Below are 19,950 nucleotides of genomic sequence, written 5' to 3' on the forward strand. Positions count from 1 at the left end.
ACGATATTTGTAAGTCCAAAGCCCGTCCTTGGCATTGTCTCTTGACCTTTTTGTTTCAAGCATGGCCTCACTCACTGGTCCTCGTTGTTCGACCTGAGCTTGTATCAACTCTTCCAACAAGTCCTTGCCCTCGTTAGTAGGCTTGACTGTTACATCAGCACCTTCCTTGCCTTTCCCTCGAGGTTTGATGAGGTCACCCTTGCTAAAGGTAGTGACTATCCTTACACCCGGTAGTGTCAGGTGTATCCTCTATGCTACATAGTCAGCCTCACACTTGGTCGCCCTTTTGAAGGGTCTTCCTAGGAGGGTTTCTTTCCTGCAGCTAGCACTTTTTGGAGGAACATGAAATAGGATAGGCAAGCTTTCCGTTTCAATCATCGCAAGGATTTTGCACTTCCCTATGAGTGCTTGTGGGTGTCCCCCATAAGGGCTAAGAGTTGCACTGGTCGGTGTGAGCTCTGGTTGGCCTAGTAGGGTCCATGATTCATAGGTCAAGATGTTAAAATCTGCTAATTCATCAATCAGAGCATCGATAGTATGCTCTCTTTTCGCGGTGAGTTTGACCCTAAGATAAGCAGGTGGTACTATGTCTTTATCTTCCGGGTCCTGGATTGTAAATTTAAGCCTTCTAACAGATGCCCTTGAGTTCTCGACTGCACGACCAGATGTGGATTCTCCACTGCTGTCTTGGATCATCAGTGCAGTGCTATTCAATGTACATCTCTCGTCAAGAGTGTCATGTCTAGTCATCTTCGCATTTGTAGCTTGCTGAAGTTGCATTTTGCTCTGACTAGACATGGGTTGAACACAATGTACATGAGTACTTGTGGTGCAGCCTTTTTGCCCTTGATGGCTAGATTGGTCCATTGAGGTTCTAGGGTCTCTGTTTCTCTCTGTTCGGGTATGGGCTTTTGGGTGCTCTATTGCAAGTGAGACTCCATGCTGATGTAGAGCCATTGCTTCACTAGGGTCCAATTTGGAAGACCTGTCACGGCGCGCGTTTTCTCTCCAACCTACTCGGGGGAGGTGCGGAGGGGGCAGAGGGGGCAGAGCCCCCTCTGCGGGGGTCCGGGGGGGCAGTCCCCCCCGGCCCGTAGGGCCGTTACGGTAGACGCCATATGTAATTTGGAGGACCGTTTATAGCCAAATTTTGAGCTACGTGCTCTCAATTTTAGCCCGGTTATGGATCTGTGATGTGCCTTCAGCTCTACGTAGCCTTAGGGGTCAATCTCGGGGTTTAGATGTATCAAAATTTATGTTCTAGACACGTGTCCGATTTTGACAGTTTTCTGTCCGATTCTCAGATGTCTGATTTTCAGGAGTCCGATTATCAGAATCGGACGTCCGATTTTGGGTGGGTCCAATCGGACCAATGGTCTGATTTTCGTCACGTCCGATTCTAGGGGTCGGATCAAAAAAGTGGTGTCCGATTTTCAAGTGGTCCGATTCTGGTTGGTTCGATTCTGAGCTGGTCCGATTATAGACTTGTCCGAGTGTTCGAGTATCAAAGTCGGACAGGTTGGTCCGAGCGTCCGATTTCTAAAAATCGGACGGGTTGGTCCGAGTGCCATGTGGCACGTCCGATCGGGCTGGTTCGATTCTGAGAATCGGACGGTCCGACTCCCGAACTCGGGTGGTCCGATTCTGGGAGTCGGACCACAGTGAGTTGGTCCGAGTGCGTCGGCGGTGGGCGCGATTTCCGCACGTTTGTTCCCTCCTCACTGTCTGGTGTACGCAATTACCACAGACTTTCTAGATCTGATCAGGGCACTTGTTGGAAAACACCAGACTCACCTGGAGCAGCACGAATCACCGGTGCCTAAAAATCAGGGCAGCGCTTCCTCGCCCTGTGAACCAGAAGTTCTCTCTCTCTCTCTCTCTCTCTCTCTCTCTCTCTCTCTCTCTCTCTCACAAGGCAAACCAAGGAACTGAGGTCTGTCCTGGCCTCCCAGGCCTCTTAAGGTCCTTTCCCAGCACTGCAGAACCTCACAGCTAGTTCCTTGTCCCTTCTCACCCAGAACTTGAATCTGGTCCCCTGTTTCCCTGCTTTAGCCTGTTATACAGCAACAGAAAACCTTGCTGTTTGCCTGTTTTTTTCTTATTTTTCTTTGTTTTTTCCTACCCTAAATGCATCAGAAAGCAGCAAACCTACTTGCCAAGGAGATCGAATACCATCTTCAACCCCCTCGCTTCCTACCTATCTACCTTAAGCACCGGTTCGGGGGAAACCCCTTACTTTGATGCTCGATTCGAAGCGCTCAAGCGCTCAAGGCTTGAATCCGTTGGTCCCGGCAATGGAACCAAAATGTGGGAGCTTTCGCTCAACCGCCAAGACCCTCGGACCGCTTATTGTTTCAAGTGTTCCAAGCCGAGCACTAATGGCTACCTCTCACATAGCCGACGCGCTATCCATATCTACGGATGTAGTGAGCTTACCTTGATGCCGTTCGAGTTACCTCCTCTCCCGCACACTCCGGTAGCTCCACGATCCAAGTGCAAGCTTCAAGCAAGCTCCATCCTCAAGCTCCACGCTCCAAGCTCCATTGCCGCGAGCAAGAGAAGAGAAGAGAAGAGAAGAGAAGAAGAGAGGAGAAGATGGAGAGCTTCTCATCCTCGGTCCCTCACCCTCACACACTCACTCCCTCACACTCTCACACTCCCTCTCTCAAGCACAAGCTCAAGCAAGCAAGAACAAGAAGAAGAAGAAGAAGAGGAGAGCTACTTTTGGCCATACACAAGAATGAGCTTCTCATTCACTTTTCAACTTTATATACAAAACCCTAAATCCCTTTTGGGCGGTCATCCCCTTTTTCCCCTTTTTACATGGCCGGCCATAGCCTAGGCCCTTTTTCCCATTGTCCTTCTATCTTCCTAGCTTCCTTTCCACCACCCGTCTACATTTACAAATTGCACGGGTGAGAGCCGGGCACTCTTTTACAAGTTTTCAGGGTGCGCCTTTTTATTTTAAAATGCGCATTTCCCCTTTCGCCTTTGCCTTGGACTTTTAAGGTTGCCCTTGCGCTTTTGGCATTTTCTCCTTTTCTTTCTTTAGTCGGGCTACCTTTTTTCCACCTTTGCCCTGCGTCTTTTCCACTTTCTTTTGCTTTCTTCGTGTTGGGGTTAACACACCATAGTCATTGTGATGAAGAAGAACGATAAAATTCGAGTGTGCGTCAATTACAAGAAGGTGAACGCTGCTACGAAGAGAGACAACTATCCCTTGCCATACACTGAGCACATGCTTGAGAGGGTGGCAAGCAAGGAAGCCTACAGTTTTCTGGATGGCTTCTTAGGGTACAACCAGGTGCAAGTGCATCTTGCAGATATGCACAATACTGCCTTTGCCACTGAGTGGGGCGTCTTTGCATACATAGTCATGCCTTTCAGGTTGACCAATGCCCCTGCCACTTTCCAACGCCTCATGTGCACCATCTTTAAGGACATGCTTCACAAGGAGTTATAGGTCTTTGTCGATGATCTGTGTGTCCATTCGACCTGGATCAAACACGACAAACTCCGCGCAGTCTTTAAACGGTGCCGCTTATATCGTCTCTCCTTGAACCCCTTGAAGTGTCAGTTTTGGGTGAAGCACGGATGCATCTTAGGACATGTGGTGTCAAAGAACGGCATTGCCACTGACTTCTTGAAGGTCAGGGTTATTGTTGACCTTCCACTCCCAATTAATTACAAGGGAGTTCAATGCTTCTTAGGTCACACAGGATACTATCGGCGGTTTGTGCTGAGCTACGCGCTGATCGCCAGGCCATTGTACAAGCTGCTGATTGTCTTTGAGTGGACCGAGGCATGCCAACGGGCATACGAAGAATCGAAAAAGGCTCTAACAATAGTACCAATTCTACGAGCCCCAGATTGGACCATTACCTTCCACGTGCACATCGATGCTTCTAAGTTTGCCATGGGGGCAGTGTTGTGCCAACCTGGTAAGCATAACTTAGATTACCCAGTGAGCTTTGCTAGCAGACAACTCACTGAGATGGAGATGAATTATTCGACAATGGAAAGGGAGGGATTAGCCATGGCGTTCGCCGTGAAGAAATTCCGGCATTATCTATTGGCCACACCTTTCATCTTCTTTGTGGACCATCAAGCCCTGCTCTATTTAGTGAACAAACCTTGTGCTATAGGACACATAGCTTGATGGCTCCTCCTACTCCTAGAGTTCGATTTCTTCGTGGTGGTACGAAAGGGAAAACAACATTACATGGCTGATCACATGTCCCGTATACCCATAGGAGAAGCCGCTGGACAAGGCATCATTGACGAGTTACCTGACACCCACTTATTCCACCTGTCCAGCGAGAGAGATCTATTTAAGGCTGATCTGACGCCATACTGGGCAGACGACATAGTCCAAGTGCTCGAGCACGGACCACCTCAGCGACCAATAGAAAAGGCACGACTTAGGTGCTTGATCCTAAAGATCCAGCCCTACCAGCTGATTGCAAGTCAACTCTATAGGCTGGGGCAAGACGGATTGCTGCGTAGGTGCGTGTGTGAGTATGAGATGCACGATGTGCTCTCAGAGGCGTACAACGGCATTGCAAGAGGACACTTTAGCGAAGACACGACAGCATGGAAGGTGCTGCAGTCCCAACTATGGTGGCCCACACTTTTCCACGATGCCAAGCGATTCGTCAAGTATTGTGACGAGTGCCAACGAACAAAAGTCCCGATTCGTAAGGATCAAATGGAGTTAACCCCAATTATTACTCGCCAACCCTTCGAAAAATGGGGAATTGACTTCATAGGATCCATCAGCCCCGCGACGCAGTACTCACAAGCCAAGTACATCGTGGTGGCCACGATTACCTCACGAAATGGGCAGAGGCAAGAGCCACACGAAAAAACGATGCTAGGACGTCTGCTAAGTTCTTATGGGAGCAAGTGATCTCGTGCTTCGGTTGCCCCATCGAACTGGTTAGCGACCAAGGCACACACTTCATCAACGAAGTGATAGCACATCTTCTATCCACCTTTCTTATCACCCATCGCAAATCCTCACCATAATACCCTCAGGCTAATGGCCAGACAGAATCAACTAACAAAATTCTTATCAACGTTCTGACTAAAGTAGTCTCAGCCTCACGAAGCGATTGGGACAACAAGTTGATGGCAGCCTTGTGGGCCTACCACACAGCTTATAAAACGGCCGTCGGCCAAACCCCCTTTAGGCTAACCTATGGAACTGAGGCAATTCTACCATTAGAATTCTTCGTCCCTAGCCTGAGAATAGCACTCCAAGAACAATGGGAAGGGAAGGAAGCATGGACGCAATGCCTGGTCGAGTTGGAACGCCTATCAGAGACTCATCTTCTAGCCACCCACGTGCTTATCTGCGAGAAAGCCCGACAAAAGAGCTGGTTTGACAAGCATGTCAAGCAACGCGAGTTTGAACATGGTGACTTAGTGCTCCTCTACTCAGTTAAAGGACATAAGCAAAAGATGAAATTCAGAGGTCTCGGACCCTTCAAGGTTCTGGCAATCAACTGAACCGGTAATGTCGAGCTTGAGACCCTGGACAGTGAAGGAATAGGCTTCTTCAATGGCAGTCGTGTCAAGAAGTACTTCCTTCCCACTCATCCTTTGCATGAGCCACCAATGTTAGAACCGCCGGTCAAAATACGAGCAGCCACAATCACTGGAATCAACGAAGATGATGAGGAAGCTGTAGAACCTGCCTACCTCCATGTCACGGTCACTGCCAAGCAAAAATAAGCTTTCAACGCCTTGATTGATGAGGGAGCCGACTTCAATGTCTTAATGCACAAGCATTGGATCCAACTTGGCAAACCACTACTTCAACCCACAACTGCCAAATTAAGCCCATATGGGACTCAATCTTATGCACTTCTCGGTAAGTGCAGAGTCGACGTTTCTATAGAGTCTAAGACTGTTCCAATGCTACCCAGTGCTACAGACGCATGCATGGAGTCGCTGCTCTAGCGAACCTTCAAAAAGCAGACTCACTGCAATGTTGATTATGAGTTGCAACGCATCCACCTAGCAATCGGCAACGTGCGCATTGTCATAGCTTTCAGCAAGGGCTGTGCGTCACCATCACCGTCTGCAGGGCCACCAATAGAACCATCCGTAGGCAAGATTAAGGAGGGGGGTAGTGAGCATCCGCCACTCCCCGACTTCCATAAATCGTAGCCCGCAACAACCAAAGCAAGGATCCAATAGCCTCGCTTTCAATGGGTGCCTAAACGACCGCAACAACCGCCTAGGAGTCGACGCACCTATCAGCATAAGACCCAGAACTCTAAACCTAGGAGGCCAAAACGCAATCACCGAAAGCGCCGCATGATTAAGCAAATACGGGTCCCTAAAACCCTCTTGCGTGTACACACAAGGCTACTATAAGGGAAATGCCTCACTGTGGATCCCTAAGGCCCCCGCGGCCAAAGGCACTAGTCATACGCCACCCTCAAGCTTGATCAACCCATGCCCCCCAACACCTCAAGACCATAGGCTGCAGTGCTCTCCAGAGCCCCAGCCATCCGACTCATCTACGCTTCAGCCCAAGAGAGTTGCGCAAACCTATCGGCCCAAGCACCAGCCACCATCACAGGTGGCATCATCCGACCAAGTCAATCCGACTCTCCGCAGCAAAGCCGACTGCAGCAACCCAGCTGCTGTGACTGGCCCTAACCCACCCATCTTCCAAACAGCCCGGTTGCAGGCTCAAGAAAACTCCTAACCACAACTATATACTATCAAAGCCTCTAGTTCTAGCAAACCTCAACCGCCCATCGGCCTTATGCCCTCCTATGAACGGAAGTCATTTCTAGCGCTAGCCCAGCTGAACTTGCGGAGGACACCAGAGATGATGTGGTGGAGTACATCAAACAACTCAATGCCATCTTCATGTCGCTAGCCCTCAACTATGACCGCTTGGACTTGGGTCTATTGGAGGAACCCTTTGCAAAATGGAAGTGCGCAATATGCCTTGCTCTTGGGAGACTTTTGAATTCGCCTTTGCACAGGCTTCTCGCTCTGCTGCTGAGTTGCTCGGTAGCGAGGTCTCCAAAGAGCAAGCCATTAAGCAACGTCTCATTACGTCATACAATCCACGGACCACTTTTGCTATCACTGACCAAGAGATCGCAAGGTTATCCCACCTTGCTGATACTGGATTACCCTTCTTGAGGCAGTGGTATGCTCTTAGGTTGCAATGGGAGGTTGACAGATGTCGCATAATGACCAACGCCGAGCCATCAAAACAGCCGAGTATGATCCCACTTACGTCGCGCCTACCTCGTATAGAGTGTTAACCAATCTCCGTGGGCAACCCATGGACGAGCACATCAAGGAGCACCCCTACCTTGACTGCCTCCTAACAGAGGAAGAGCTCCACATTGCAAGTAGGGTCAATTCTGGCAATCTCCTAACTGAAGTTCTGACATACATCACGCATGTCGGTATCCGCCCATTCGAATTAGACAGGGAAGCTTAGCTAGAGTATAACCCCAACTTCTACGCCTGGCTCCTGCACAAATAGACCAACACCCTTTATGCTGAATGCCCTTGGCCTCTCAACCTCCAATCTTGGGACAGATTCTTCTCGTTCCAAAGGGGGAAGGGGGTAATAAGGTGGAATGTAAAAAATAAACAAGGGAAATTTAAAAAGTAAACCAAGTATGAAACGTCAGTTAAATTTGAAATGCAAGGGTAAGATGTGATGGTAAAAGTCTGAAAAGCAAAGTTAAGGCTATGTTCAATAAAATCTGCCACGCTTTTATTTCTCCAACAAATTAGTTGTCAAAAAGCACTAAAAGTGGAAATGGCTGAACTTGCAGGTAGCGATCATGGCAAGCCAGGACAAAGCGGGCAAGCTCCCCTTCTCGGAGGAGGAGCAAGCGAAGTATGGCCTTACGGTGGAGACGAGAGCCTTCAACCAGTTGAAGTTCCGTCACGTCTTCAACCTTGAAGACGTGGCCATCGAAGAGCCGGCAGTACGCCAAATCATAACCTATGTTTGTTCTTCATGTTTCCCCTAAGTTGTCTACAGCACTTCAGTGTGGTCCTTTGCCGGCTCTACCTCTAGTAAGCTCTTAACTTATTCCTCATGTTTCTGATTCTTTGTTAGCCCCTTTGGAGCCCATACTTGTGTGGCACTATCTTTTAGAGTACTTGTGTCACTCACCTTCATAACCACGAGCCTAGCATCCACTGCATTGCTTATCAGTGATGTATTATGGCCCTTGCACCTTGTGCAAAAATATGGTACCCACACTACTGCCTGTGGGGTTTGTAAGTAGATCTTATTCTTTCTCAAACCCATTATTTAAACAACATGGTTGTCTATCCAATCCATGCCCAATATGCCTTCAGAATCATAAATCGGAACCACTATGATATTCAAGCTTGCTTTCCATTGCCCAATCTGAACCAGTACATCTTTTGCCAATTCACAATATTTGTGTTTCCCCTATACAAATGACACCTCCAATCCTTCTGCCCTTGTAGGTCTCACACCTTATCGAGGGGCTACTTGAGGTGATAGAAAATTGTGTGTTGCATATGTATCCACCATCATCACTTGTGGTTGATTTCTCACCTTAGCTTGAACGAACATGTTGGAGATGCTCGGAATGAAAGTCAACATGGTAGGTGAGGGTTTTGCCCCAACAACACCCACCTTGGCCTTTGCTTCCCACTCTATTCCTTCATCTTCTATTTCTATTATTTGAACTGTTGACTTAGGCCCCTTTGTCTCTGCTTGTGCATAAGCAAATCTAGACCCACTTGTTGAGGTTGTTGCACCTCTTAGACAATCTCGAGCAAAGTGAGGTCCCCCACATGTATTATAAGACAAAGGGCCTCCTCTACCTTGATTGAATTTATTTCCTCCTCCATAACCTCCTTTGTTTGTGTAGTTCCCTCGGCCCACTCCCGAGTTGGTAGTTCTGGAGCTAAAAAAACTGTTGGTTGGAGTTGACTCAGACCGAGTTCCTCATTGTACTCTAGCCTAAGGGGTTGTCTATTATTCCATCTGCTTCCTTGTGTATTACTTTGAAATGATCCTTGACTCTGTCTATTTTCCCATGTTGAGTTTTCAAGAGTAGTGTTACCCCCTTGAGAGGTGCCACGACCTGCCCCTCCTTGTTTGCCATTAAAATTTGTTAGCCTTTTGGCCATGGTCATAGCCTCCATTACACTTCCTAGCTCTTGTTTTACTATTTCCCTTTGAGCCCAGGGTTGCATCCCGTATAGAAAACCATGTAACTTTGTAGTAACATCCATGTCGAGGAGCTGTGGCATTAGAGATCTATACTTCTACACATAGTCTCTCATTCTTCCAGCATTTTGCCTTAGATTTCTCCATTCATCTCTAACTTTGAATGGCTCATTCTTTGGTACAAAGTAATCTTTCATGTTCCTTTGATACTCATCCCATAATAGTTTCCTGCCATATTGTTCTTCTTCATACATCAGCCACTTTGAAGTGTCACCCTCCAACAGTTGGGCTGCTACTACCAATCCTTTCCATTTTCTTGAGACTTTCAAGTAGCCTCATGTACCCATCCACTTCACAAATCCATCTATTTAGACTCACAAAGTCCCTTTCTCCTTTATACTTTTTTGGTACCTGAGGTTTATAGTTCCCCATTTCATCCAATGAGGAGTCATCCCAACCCTTCTTTTCTTTCTTTCTACGTCTTTTATGATGATCCCCATCATTGCCGATCTTAACTTAAGCCTTTCCCAAAGCTTTGGGTAGCATGGTAGCCAGCAGGTCCTTCGTCATCTCCCACATGGCATCCATTGGGTCGGGCTTGCATAGGCACCTCTCCATCATGCAGTGCTGCTTCTAACTCATTTTCATGTTTGGTTGCATATCCTTCATCTACCTCCAGTTGAGGTCTACTTGGCCCGATTCTTTCCAAGGGCCACCGAGATCTCATCCCGATCATCTCTAATTCCACTTGCGTCCACCCATGTTGATAAACCATGACTAGCTTTCCTACCTGAATTTCTCCCACGCTCATTGAAGGTCTAGCCTTTGCATGAGGAGAGCTTTGATACCAAGTGTGATGCACTAGGAGTGCGTAGAGTACTTTTTCCCAACTTTGTGTTCGTCACCCATGGTTGGCACCGTGATCCCCCGCAATCAAACCACCACCTTTGCTTGCAATAAGGTGCTTGCAAGAAAAGAGAATAGAATGCAAGAGAGCTTTGAGAGTGAAATAGAGTAGTTGTATTATGTTGGCGCAAGGATCGGGTGGAGGGAGGAACACCCAGACGTTTGCAATATGATAGCTTGTTACAATGCTTGTTTGTGTACTTGACCTCCCTCATACTTGACACATGATCACTTTACAATGTCTACCTTGTTGACCAAGAAGAACCAAGATCCCACTAGTTCAAAGTGGTGGTATCTAAAACTAGATATGCTTTTGAAAGTGGACAATATTTTCGATGTGGTCTACCATCTTCAGTGAAAGCCCTTCCATAGTTATCATGTCCATGGGGGAAGCGAGAAATTTGGCAATGTTGTCATAATAACCTCTTGATGATGCCCCACTCCTCCTCTTGTGTTATCAAGAACCTATTGGATCTATCTACTCTCGCTAGAGCCAATAGGCATGTGAGATTTGACCCAAAGTCATCATTGTTACCTCCTTTTTTATCCCATATGTCAAGCCACCTAATTATTCATTTAGCCACTAGCTTCTTCACTATCTATGAGTATTTCTCCATTGTTTTGAAGGGGGACCAAATGCATGCTTAAACGTCCAAACCACCTATGGTAGTGAGGAGTCATGATGCCTGTTCAGGCACCCACCCATGCAATGTTTTCCAACACTCTCTTTCATGACGAACCTATACTTTACGACACCTAGGATATTGGGATTTTTTATTTTCCACCCTAAACATAACCATCTTTTCAATATTGATTCTTCAAAGCCTCCTTTTTCATTTTAACTTTAGCCAATGAATGTTTAATGAGCAACATTCATGGATGCTTTTGGTGAATATGACTAAACAATGGGAACTAGTCATGGCATCACGTCACTGGTCTCATGTGGGAGCTTTCGCTCAACCGCCAAGACCCACGGACCGCTTATTGTTTCAAGCGTTCCAAGGAGCTCTAATGGCTATCTCTCATCTAGCCGATGCGCCGTCGATCCTACGAGTGTAGTGAGCTTACCTTGATGCTTGATCGAGTACCCTCCTCTCCCTTGCACTCCTGTAGCTCCACGATTCTTGATGCTAGTTCAAGCACCCTCAAGCCTCCTCCTTCTCCAAGCTCCATCCTCCATAGCCGCGCGCGCAAGAGAAGAGAAGAGAAGAAGAGAAGAGGAGATGGTGAAGAGCTTCACCCTCTTGATCCCTCACTCTCACACACACTCACTCCCTCACACTCTCACACTCCCTCTCTCAAGAGCACACACAAGCAAGAAGGAGAGAAGAAGAGAGGAAGAAGAAGACTCTTTTTGCCACACACCAAAGAATGAGCTTCTCATTCACTTTTCAACTTTATATACAAAGCCCTAAATCCTTTTTGGGCGGTCATCCCCTTTTCCCTCTTTTACATGGCCGGCCGTAGCCTAGGCCCTTTTTCCCATTTCCCACCATTCTAATTTATTATATTCCCAACCAATGCGTACACTTTGCATAGGAGCGAGCCTGGTACTCTTTTACAAAGATTCGGGGGGGCTCCCACATTTTAATGGTGCGCCCTTTTTCTCTTTTGTTGTCTCGGGCCGACACCGAGACTTTTTGAGGGTCGTGCCCAAACATTTAAATTTTTCAGGGGACTGGTTACTGGTCAAGGCGCCTTTTTCTGCTTTTATCCTGCGCCTTTTTTGCTATTTCCCTTTTTTTTCCATTTTTCGCTCCTCTGTGCTGCGGGAAACACGGTAACATTACCCCCTTCCTAGCCAAGTGCCAGTCCCATGGCACTGCGGTGGCACGTAGTGGCTAGTTAGGTCGGCTGCTAGGCAGAACAGGTAGGTGGGTGACACTGCTTCCAAGGTGGTTGGGTGAATGATAGGTGATGGAGTTTAAGGACGATGACCAGGAAAGATTCCGGCATGCTTTAGGCTCCATGAAGATACTCGGCATCTTTCACACTGTTGTGGCGCCCCTTATGTAGCCGGTCGTCTTTGAGTATCCGAAACGCTTAAACCAATAAGCAATCCCTTAGGAGGATGGTATTGGAGGGATTTATTCTGGAGAAACCCCCCGAATGTTGTTTGCCTTGAAAATCCGTGGCTTTGATTGAAGATCCTTGTCTTTGAGTTGAAGGTCTTCAGTTTAGAGTTGAAGGTCTTCAGGCTTGTGAAATCAATAAGCGATCCGTAGATCTTGAGGCATTGGGCATGGATCATTGGACGATGAGGTTCCAAGATCTATGCCAATGGCAGTTCTACCTTGACTTGGTTCAATCATGGTAGCCATCAGCAATCAGATGGCTGGATGCCGGCACATGAAAAGAAGTTTTGATCATTAAAGGATGCCGTGGGTGATCCTCTTCCGCGGGTAGCCATTTCTTGAAACTCGAACATAACCTGCAAGAAAAGTTGTGCACTCCCTAAGGGGTGTGTCTGTCTCGCCGTGTAGTGTGTGGTACCCATGGAAGTGGAACTGGGAGATGGGTCTAACCTTGGGCAAGCCCTTGGTAACGTCCCACACTTGAGGACCTAGTTTGTGCTTCGTTGAAGGTGCGGTGCAAGTCTTAGGGTGACAGGTCTGAAAGCTGCCCTTGATGTGCCCTAAGTGTGAAGTGGGGAGAGGGCTAGGGAGAACCCTAGGTGTAGTGATTGTGGTGCTTCTTTCTTCTTCTTCTTCTTCTTCTTAAAAAAAAAAAAAGATAAAGAGGCGTATACATGGAGACATGTGATATAAGGGCATGACGGGAGTTTACTCCTCGTCATCCGAATGGCGGGTAGGGGATGGCGGAGGGCGGGGGGCCTTGTTAAGGAACCTTCGACTCAACAAATAGCCCTTGAGGTTGAGGCGGGTTTTGAGAGTGGTGGTAGAAAGGAAGGGGTGGTTGCACTGGGTGAATTTGCTATCGCTCATATCTTCGAGCAGTGCAACATAGAAAGATGGCAAAAGAGAAGCGCGCATCATGAGGCGAGTCATGGTGCTGCTATCTATGGCATTGGGGTCGAAGTAGAGGGGTGGGAGGTGGCATTCTTGAGGTGCGAGCTCTTGGTGGACTAGGATCCTAATTAGTCTAAGATAATTACAAGTGGTTATGAAGGCGGGGTTAGGGCAGGAGGTGAACTCGCTAAGAAATCTATCTATAGAGCTATACAAATCGGGGAGGGTGAACTCGCTAAGAAATCTATCTATAGAGCTGTACAAATCGGGGAGGGTGAAGAGAAGGACGTCCCTATGGGAGGTGCTATTGGTGTTATAGATAATGGAAAAGTCGAACCTGCCGTGGATAGACGGATTAAAGTCGACCCCTACCCTTCGAGGATACGGCATGAAAGTAGGGTCGTTTCTCTTAGAAGGGAGGGTGTTGCAAAATGCCATCCATGCGTCAAGGTTGACGTCAAAAATGCATCTTCTCTAGGTGGGTTAGCAATTGTAGCCTTCCACCGATCTAGGCACCTGGAGGACTTTATCCTGCCAAAATTCGCAGTCCTCGGCTCCCCAAGCAATTGGGTGGGCCTCTTGCTCCGCTAACCACTTGGCCTTGAGCCTTGCACCCATAGCAATGACGTCATTTACAAGTTGAATGGGCAGTACTCTGTTCAAGGTAGCAGGAAACTCAAAGCTCAAGTTGAAGGGGTCGCGGTTATATTCCTGCTGTTCCCAGATAATCAATTCGGCATGGAATTCAGCAGGGGGATCTTAAGGGCGCGGTAGGAGAGGGACAATCTATCTTGGAATAGGTCTAACATTCAGCTTTTTCCTTGCCTTCTCTACCATTTCTTTCCTGCGGCTAGCCTAGGCGGCTTTTTTCTCAGCAGACGTATCAGGGGGCTGCACTTCCACTTGTTGTGGCTGAGGGGGTGGTGGGACGTATTCCTCCTCCTGAGGTCCTAGATCGAACTCCGGTTCACCCCCTTCTGCTTGCACATCTTCTTGTGCCTTCGCCTCTATGAAACCGAGTTCATCTATTTCCTGCGCCATCAGGCCTACCTATGCAAGATATCTTCTTTGCTCCTCTAGGCTCTGCGGCGGGCCTCCTAGCTGTAGTGGCACATGCAGGCCTGCTGTTAGAGCTCTGCATGCAATGGTTAGCTTCTTCTGCCAACTGATCATTAGCTTCGTTTCCTTCCGGTTTGGTGGAGTGGAGTAGTGTATTGAGGAAGGTGTGCTGCTGTATCATGGAGAGTTAGGCTGCCTCTGCCTGATTCTCAACCAGCACCCTATCTCCTTCGGCTTTGGCTAGCCGGCGTGCCAATTCCCGTATTCTCCCCTCATTGTGATCAGCCCATTCTATTGCTCTTTTTTCCATATCTTCTAGGCTCTCCCCCTGATGGAGGGTCATAGCCATGAGTTGTTGCTGCTAGGCCTCGAGCTCACTGTGCAGGCGGGACTGCTCCTGGCGTTCATCGGCGATCTGTGCATTGAGCTGGTCCAGCTTCATCTGCATCCTTTGCACCTGCTCTTCCCTTAACTGGTCCAGCTCTACAGCCTCCAGTCTGATCTTGTCAAGCTGGCTTTGTGCTTCCAGGTTGACTACAGATATTTGATCATTCATGCGCCGAAGTTGAGCATTGGTCTCCCTCTCCCCGTTGAGACGCTCCATCAAGATTTTTCTCCTTCCTTCCCAAGCAGTGTCACGTTCCTTTAGGGCCTTTAATTCCTCTGCCTCCTTAGTGCTGGGTTCCTACCTGAGTAGCGCAGCGATCTCCCTTTGGTATTCTGTTATCTACTTTGTTCTCTCCAGCTGGAGAGTGGCTCGTGATTCTCGTTCTGCTCTGCCAGCTCCTCCACGGCTGTCCTCCTTTCTTCCCTGGCCCTTTCTAACTGCGAGAGCAGCTCCTTAACATATTCGTCGTATTGGCCTACTGGAGGTGGGGGGTGGGGCATGGTGGTGGTGGTGACAACGTCTTCTGTTTTCTGCCTCTTCAGCTCCGGCCTTGGCTTCAATTCAGCCGTGGCTGCCCTTTTGACCCCTGATGCTGGGGTGGCCACGGCCGCTTCTCTTGCCGCTCCCATTCCACCAAGAATTGTAGCCAAGTGACCACGTTGCTCTCATCGACTTTTGGGGTGGAACCTTGGGTGGCGGTGGCAAGGGGTGTCGTCATAATAGGAGTGGCTGGCATGGAAGGTATGAAGAGGGGGAGAGTTGGCATCATCGGATCTTTTCCTTTTCCTTTTGCTGGGGGCAGGGGTGCGATTTCCAGCACACTGGTACTGGAACTAGGTGCCTCCGTTCGGTGCGGGCTCTCTATGCCTTCCTCGTCTCTCTTGTGCTGCTCCTCGATGGAGCGACAAGTGGCCAGCTCTATTTCTTCCTCTTCCTTCCTTCTCAGCTCCTCTTCGGTCTTCTTTTTTCTCTCCTCATCCTTGACTGACTCCCTTTGAGCCCTCTCCAGATCTTCCTTTTCTTTCTTCTTTCACTCCTCTTCCCTTTTTCCATGCAGGGCTTTGGTTCATTGTTTCGCATGCCTCTGTGGGGTGCTCTAGGATTCTCCCTCTTCGTCTGCGTCCATCTCCGTTTCATCTGACGACCTTCGATGCTCTTCTGTGTGAGGTGGGGATTGTGACGGTGATTCATCAAGTCAAGAAGAAGGATGGGTCTCTCAGACTATGCATGGACTATAGGGCTCTCAATAAATCAACAGTGAGAAATAGGTACCCTGTGCCAGTAGTAGATGAATTATTGGATCGATTACAAGGGGCACGCTACTTCAATAGAATCAACTTAAGGTCAAGGCACCACCAAATCGGGATCGTGGAAGGTGATGAAGAGAAGACAGCTTTTCGAAGCTGGTATGGAAGTTATGAGTGGCTAGTCATGCTAGAAGGACTCAATAATGCACCAGCTACCTTTTGTGAGCTCATGGATAAAGTGTTCATTGATTATTTGGATGACTTTGTAATAATATATATTGATGATGTTCTGATTTATAACAAAACCCTAGAAGAGCACTTGGAACACCAAATCAATTATATATTAAGCTTGAAAAGTGTGAGTTTGCAGTACAGGAGATTGAATTACTGGGGTACTTAGTCAAAGAAAATGGCATTGCCATCGACCCCAAGAAAGTGCAAGCAGTGAAGAATTGAGAGGTTCCCTGTGAGGTTGGTTAAGTCAGAGAGTTTATGGGCTTCACAGTCTTTTCTTGCAGATTTATTCAAGGGTATAGCAAAATCACGGCTCCATTAATAACAAATTTGACAATCAATTCAGCTACTTTCCAATGGACAGAGTAAGAACAACAAGATTTCGAGTAGCTCAAGAGTATGATTATTCAAGCCCCAGTGTTGAAGATGGAAAATTTTCCTAGACCTTCTGAGGTCCATACGGATGCTTCGAGTTATCCCATTGGGGTGCTCATGCAAGATGGCCATCCAGTGTGCTATGAGTAAAAGAAATTGGATCCAATAGAAAGGAGATGGGCTAAACATGAAAAAGAGATGTATGTAGTGGTATACAGCTTGAGAAAGTGGAGACATTATGTGCAAGACAAACCAACAAAGGTGTATGCAGCTAACATCTCTCCCAAATATTTCAAAACTCAGCCCAAGCTGTCTCCCAAGCAAGTGAGATGGCAGGATTTCCTAACTGAGATAAGGAAGCACAACAGCTACTGAAGGACATAACAAGAGGAAATACCCATTGGGGAATGTATGAAATGAGGAATGGTCTCATCTATTATCAAGGAGCCATATATGTTCCCAAGAATGATGATCTCCGAAAATAGGTGCTTTGGGAATGTCATGACATGATGCCAAGAGGCATATTCCATAGTGGATTTCGTGATTATATTTATTTGTCGGGGTTCGTACACGAGGTGGATTCCTTGCGTGAGAAGCTGACATGGATGCCTGTCCTTTTCGGGCGTCAGATTAATTTAATGTGCACATGAATAATTCTATAGCAAGTGATTCTGTAAAATACATATTAAATTAATAAATATTTACGAGTTTAAAGTGCACACTTAAATTAAATTGAGATTAGGACAAAGTTCAAGTACTCTACACACTCCTAGTGGGTCACACTTGGTCACGGCATTGAGATTCAATACGTACAAAACCATTTTATTCGGTTCTAAGACTTGTTTTAACCCGACATATTAACATTGGCGATGAATGACTGACTCGGTCAATTCCCAGGCCGACGGAATCCATGAATCGCAAATCGATTTGATAATAGCAATGAATCCTGCGTCTTTCTAGCAGATCGACTTATAAGCAGAGACGAGCACCAGCAATACAGGAAAGAAGAAGAAGAAGCCATGGCTGCAGAGCTGGTCAAGCGCAGATCGCGGCCTCCAAAGCAGGAAGGTGAAGGAGCAGTAGGCGGAGGAGGAGCAAAGGGAGCAAAAATGGCAGCTCACGGGCCTTCCCTCACCATCAAGCATGGGGCTGTCTTCATCTTCGGCCTCGCCTGCCTCTCGCCCTATCTTTACATGTTCTTCGTCTCGGAGCTAGACCATAGCTTGAGACGGGCCATTGCCATCAATTTTGCCATGAGTCTCGTTGGCCTTGTAGCCACCGTCTTGCTTATCCCGATTGGATGCACCTACGTGTTGAAGAAGAACATGTTTGGCTATGATCTGAACAAAAAAGGCTCTCCTGCTGGACTCGTGCAAGTGTAAGATGATTCTTATCACCGATGTTGAGGTCTTGGTTAGAGATCTCAAGCTAATGCATCGGTAAAGGATGTCTAATCGGCCCAAATCTGCGTACTGTGTTTGACAGGCCGGAATCTATGGGATTGGCTTCCGGACTAATGTATCTCATTGTGATGATTCTCTTCCAGCATTTTTACTTTACTCGGGAGTCAGAGGTATGTCCACATATAGGACAAAATCCAATCATTTCACGAGTAGCCCTGGCTCAGATGGATCATTGTTTTGAAGTAAATTGAAGTCATTACAAGGTAAATTGTTATGTCATTGCGAGATTAAGCAAAGAGCCCATACTTACCTTGTTGATTTCTCGAGAAGCTTCCTCATAATGAGGATGTGGTATCAACTTGCGAAAATTGCTCTTGTAAGACATTTCTGCCAAGCAGTTTAGAACCTAGGATGTAATCTTCATCAATGATTTTAAGCAGATCTCAGCTTTATCCCCATGTTCTGAGGAGCAGTTGGCCCAGTTCAATGGGTTACATGGCAGTTAGACTAGGTTGAGGGCTACACAGTGACAGCCAGCAAAGACCTAGCAGCACAGTTCACACACACAAGCAGTAAAAGAACAGAGAGAATAGGACAACAGTGAAGTGAGTTTAGTGCATGAACACAAAATCAACATAGGGGTACCCTCTCTCAAGCTGAAAAAGCAAAATTAAGACTCAATTTTCAAAACAACAAGATGAATTATGAGTCACGACTCATGAATCATTTGAAGACTGACATCAAGAACCAATACACATAATAGCACTAACTAAAATTGAGTTACATATATCTGTCCAGACTCCATACTAAGTGTCAACATCAATGATCATGTAATTTAAAAGCTATAGCGGATATGCAATGTCACATGAGCATTTTCGCCACCTGGCATCATAGAATGATGGAACTTGGAATTTGGATGATGGATTATGGCACTATGACATGTCATACATGCTAGAGTCCATGCATCATTTGAGGATCCGTGCACCATCTCCTCATCCAAGGACTCCCTCCCTGGCTGAGAGAGTGATGAAGCAACCTCTGCTTTAGTCTTTGACTCATGCTTTGACTGTGTTGCATATGTAGCCTTCTTAGTAACACCAATCTTTGTGTGATTGTTTTCTGCTAGAGATTTAGTCATCCCTTGGACTGGCATTCTCAGGCCATAGTTGGTATGGTCAGTTCTCTTGGGCATAGTTACGCATTTCCTGTTAGTTTTTGCACATTTTCAGTAGTCACCAAGGGTGGGCTCCTTTTACTGGCCAGAGGCAATGCCATGTGATAGTACGGCAGTAGATTGCCATTTTTTGGCATTTATTGCAGCCAGTTGGCTGCTGGTCGGCTAGTTTTTCTGGTCAGTCTGATCAGTTTATGCCTATTTTTAATGCTATTTATTGCCACTAGTCAACCTGCCTACTTCACTTGTTTTTCACGTGATGGATAGAGATTGGATCAAGTCAATACTTGGACAGCCTGTTTTTCTTCATTTCAGCATTCATTGACTATAGGTTGTTGTGTCTCTTTTCTCTCCCTCCTCTCTCGTGTTCATTGTCTTTTAGTCTTGTCTATACACTTCCACATTCATTGCAGTGTGACATGGTATCAAAGCAGTGTAGAAGGGCTGATTGATCGTGGGCAGATCTGAATGGGAGAATTCTTTGCGACAAAAGTTTGCGTCTTTAGCATTCGTAGGCTGAGGTGAACATGAGTTTTTTGCAGGTTTTTGCTGTCGATGAAGGAGGAAAGATTGCGTTCTCAGCCTTTTGAGTAGATTTTGAGTTTTTAGTGTCTCCGGCGGTTGGAACTTGTTGAGGATGAGTGGAGGAAGCTCTAGGAGGCATTAACACCTTGTGTAGAGTCAAAGGGGGACTACCCTTGTTTTTGTGTAGGTTATTTCATTGAAATCTCTATCAAACTCGACACGGAGTTTCAGGCTATTATGGACCTTGCTAGGTTCTCATGTTACTAGCTCTTTCTTTAGATTAGAAGCTTGATGGGGATATGAAGATATGCTAGGGTTTGCATTGAGGAAACATAACATGTACTACCAAGACTGAAACATAGACTCAGACAGAGAGAAGCAAAACTCAAACTCTAAACACAAAACGCAAAACGCAAAAACTCAAAACTCAAACACAAAGACAAACATAGAGAGAAGAAAATTTGAAGT

General features: G+C 46.9%; 1 protein-coding gene across 1 annotated transcript in view; it reads left to right on the forward strand.

The window, feature by feature from the left end:
* Nucleotides 1-17,209: 17,209 nt before the first annotated feature.
* The window catches only part of LOC148040835 (uncharacterized), a 28,607-nt gene continuing 25,866 nt past the window's right edge, over nt 17,210-19,950 (forward strand). The window contains exons 1-2 of the mRNA XM_087668670.1: nt 17,210-17,758; nt 17,866-17,953. Of these exons, the coding sequence (XP_087524796.1) occupies nt 17,400-17,758; nt 17,866-17,953 (447 nt within the window). The 5' untranslated portion in view covers nt 17,210-17,399. The remainder of the gene's footprint in view (nt 17,759-17,865; nt 17,954-19,950) is intronic.

The sequence above is a fragment of the Lygodium microphyllum genome, chromosome 1 (genome assembly GCF_053477565.2).
Source record: "Lygodium microphyllum isolate KBCC chromosome 1, Lygodium_microphyllum_v1.1.10, whole genome shotgun sequence".
Lineage (NCBI taxonomy): Eukaryota > Viridiplantae > Streptophyta > Polypodiopsida > Schizaeales > Lygodiaceae > Lygodium > Lygodium microphyllum.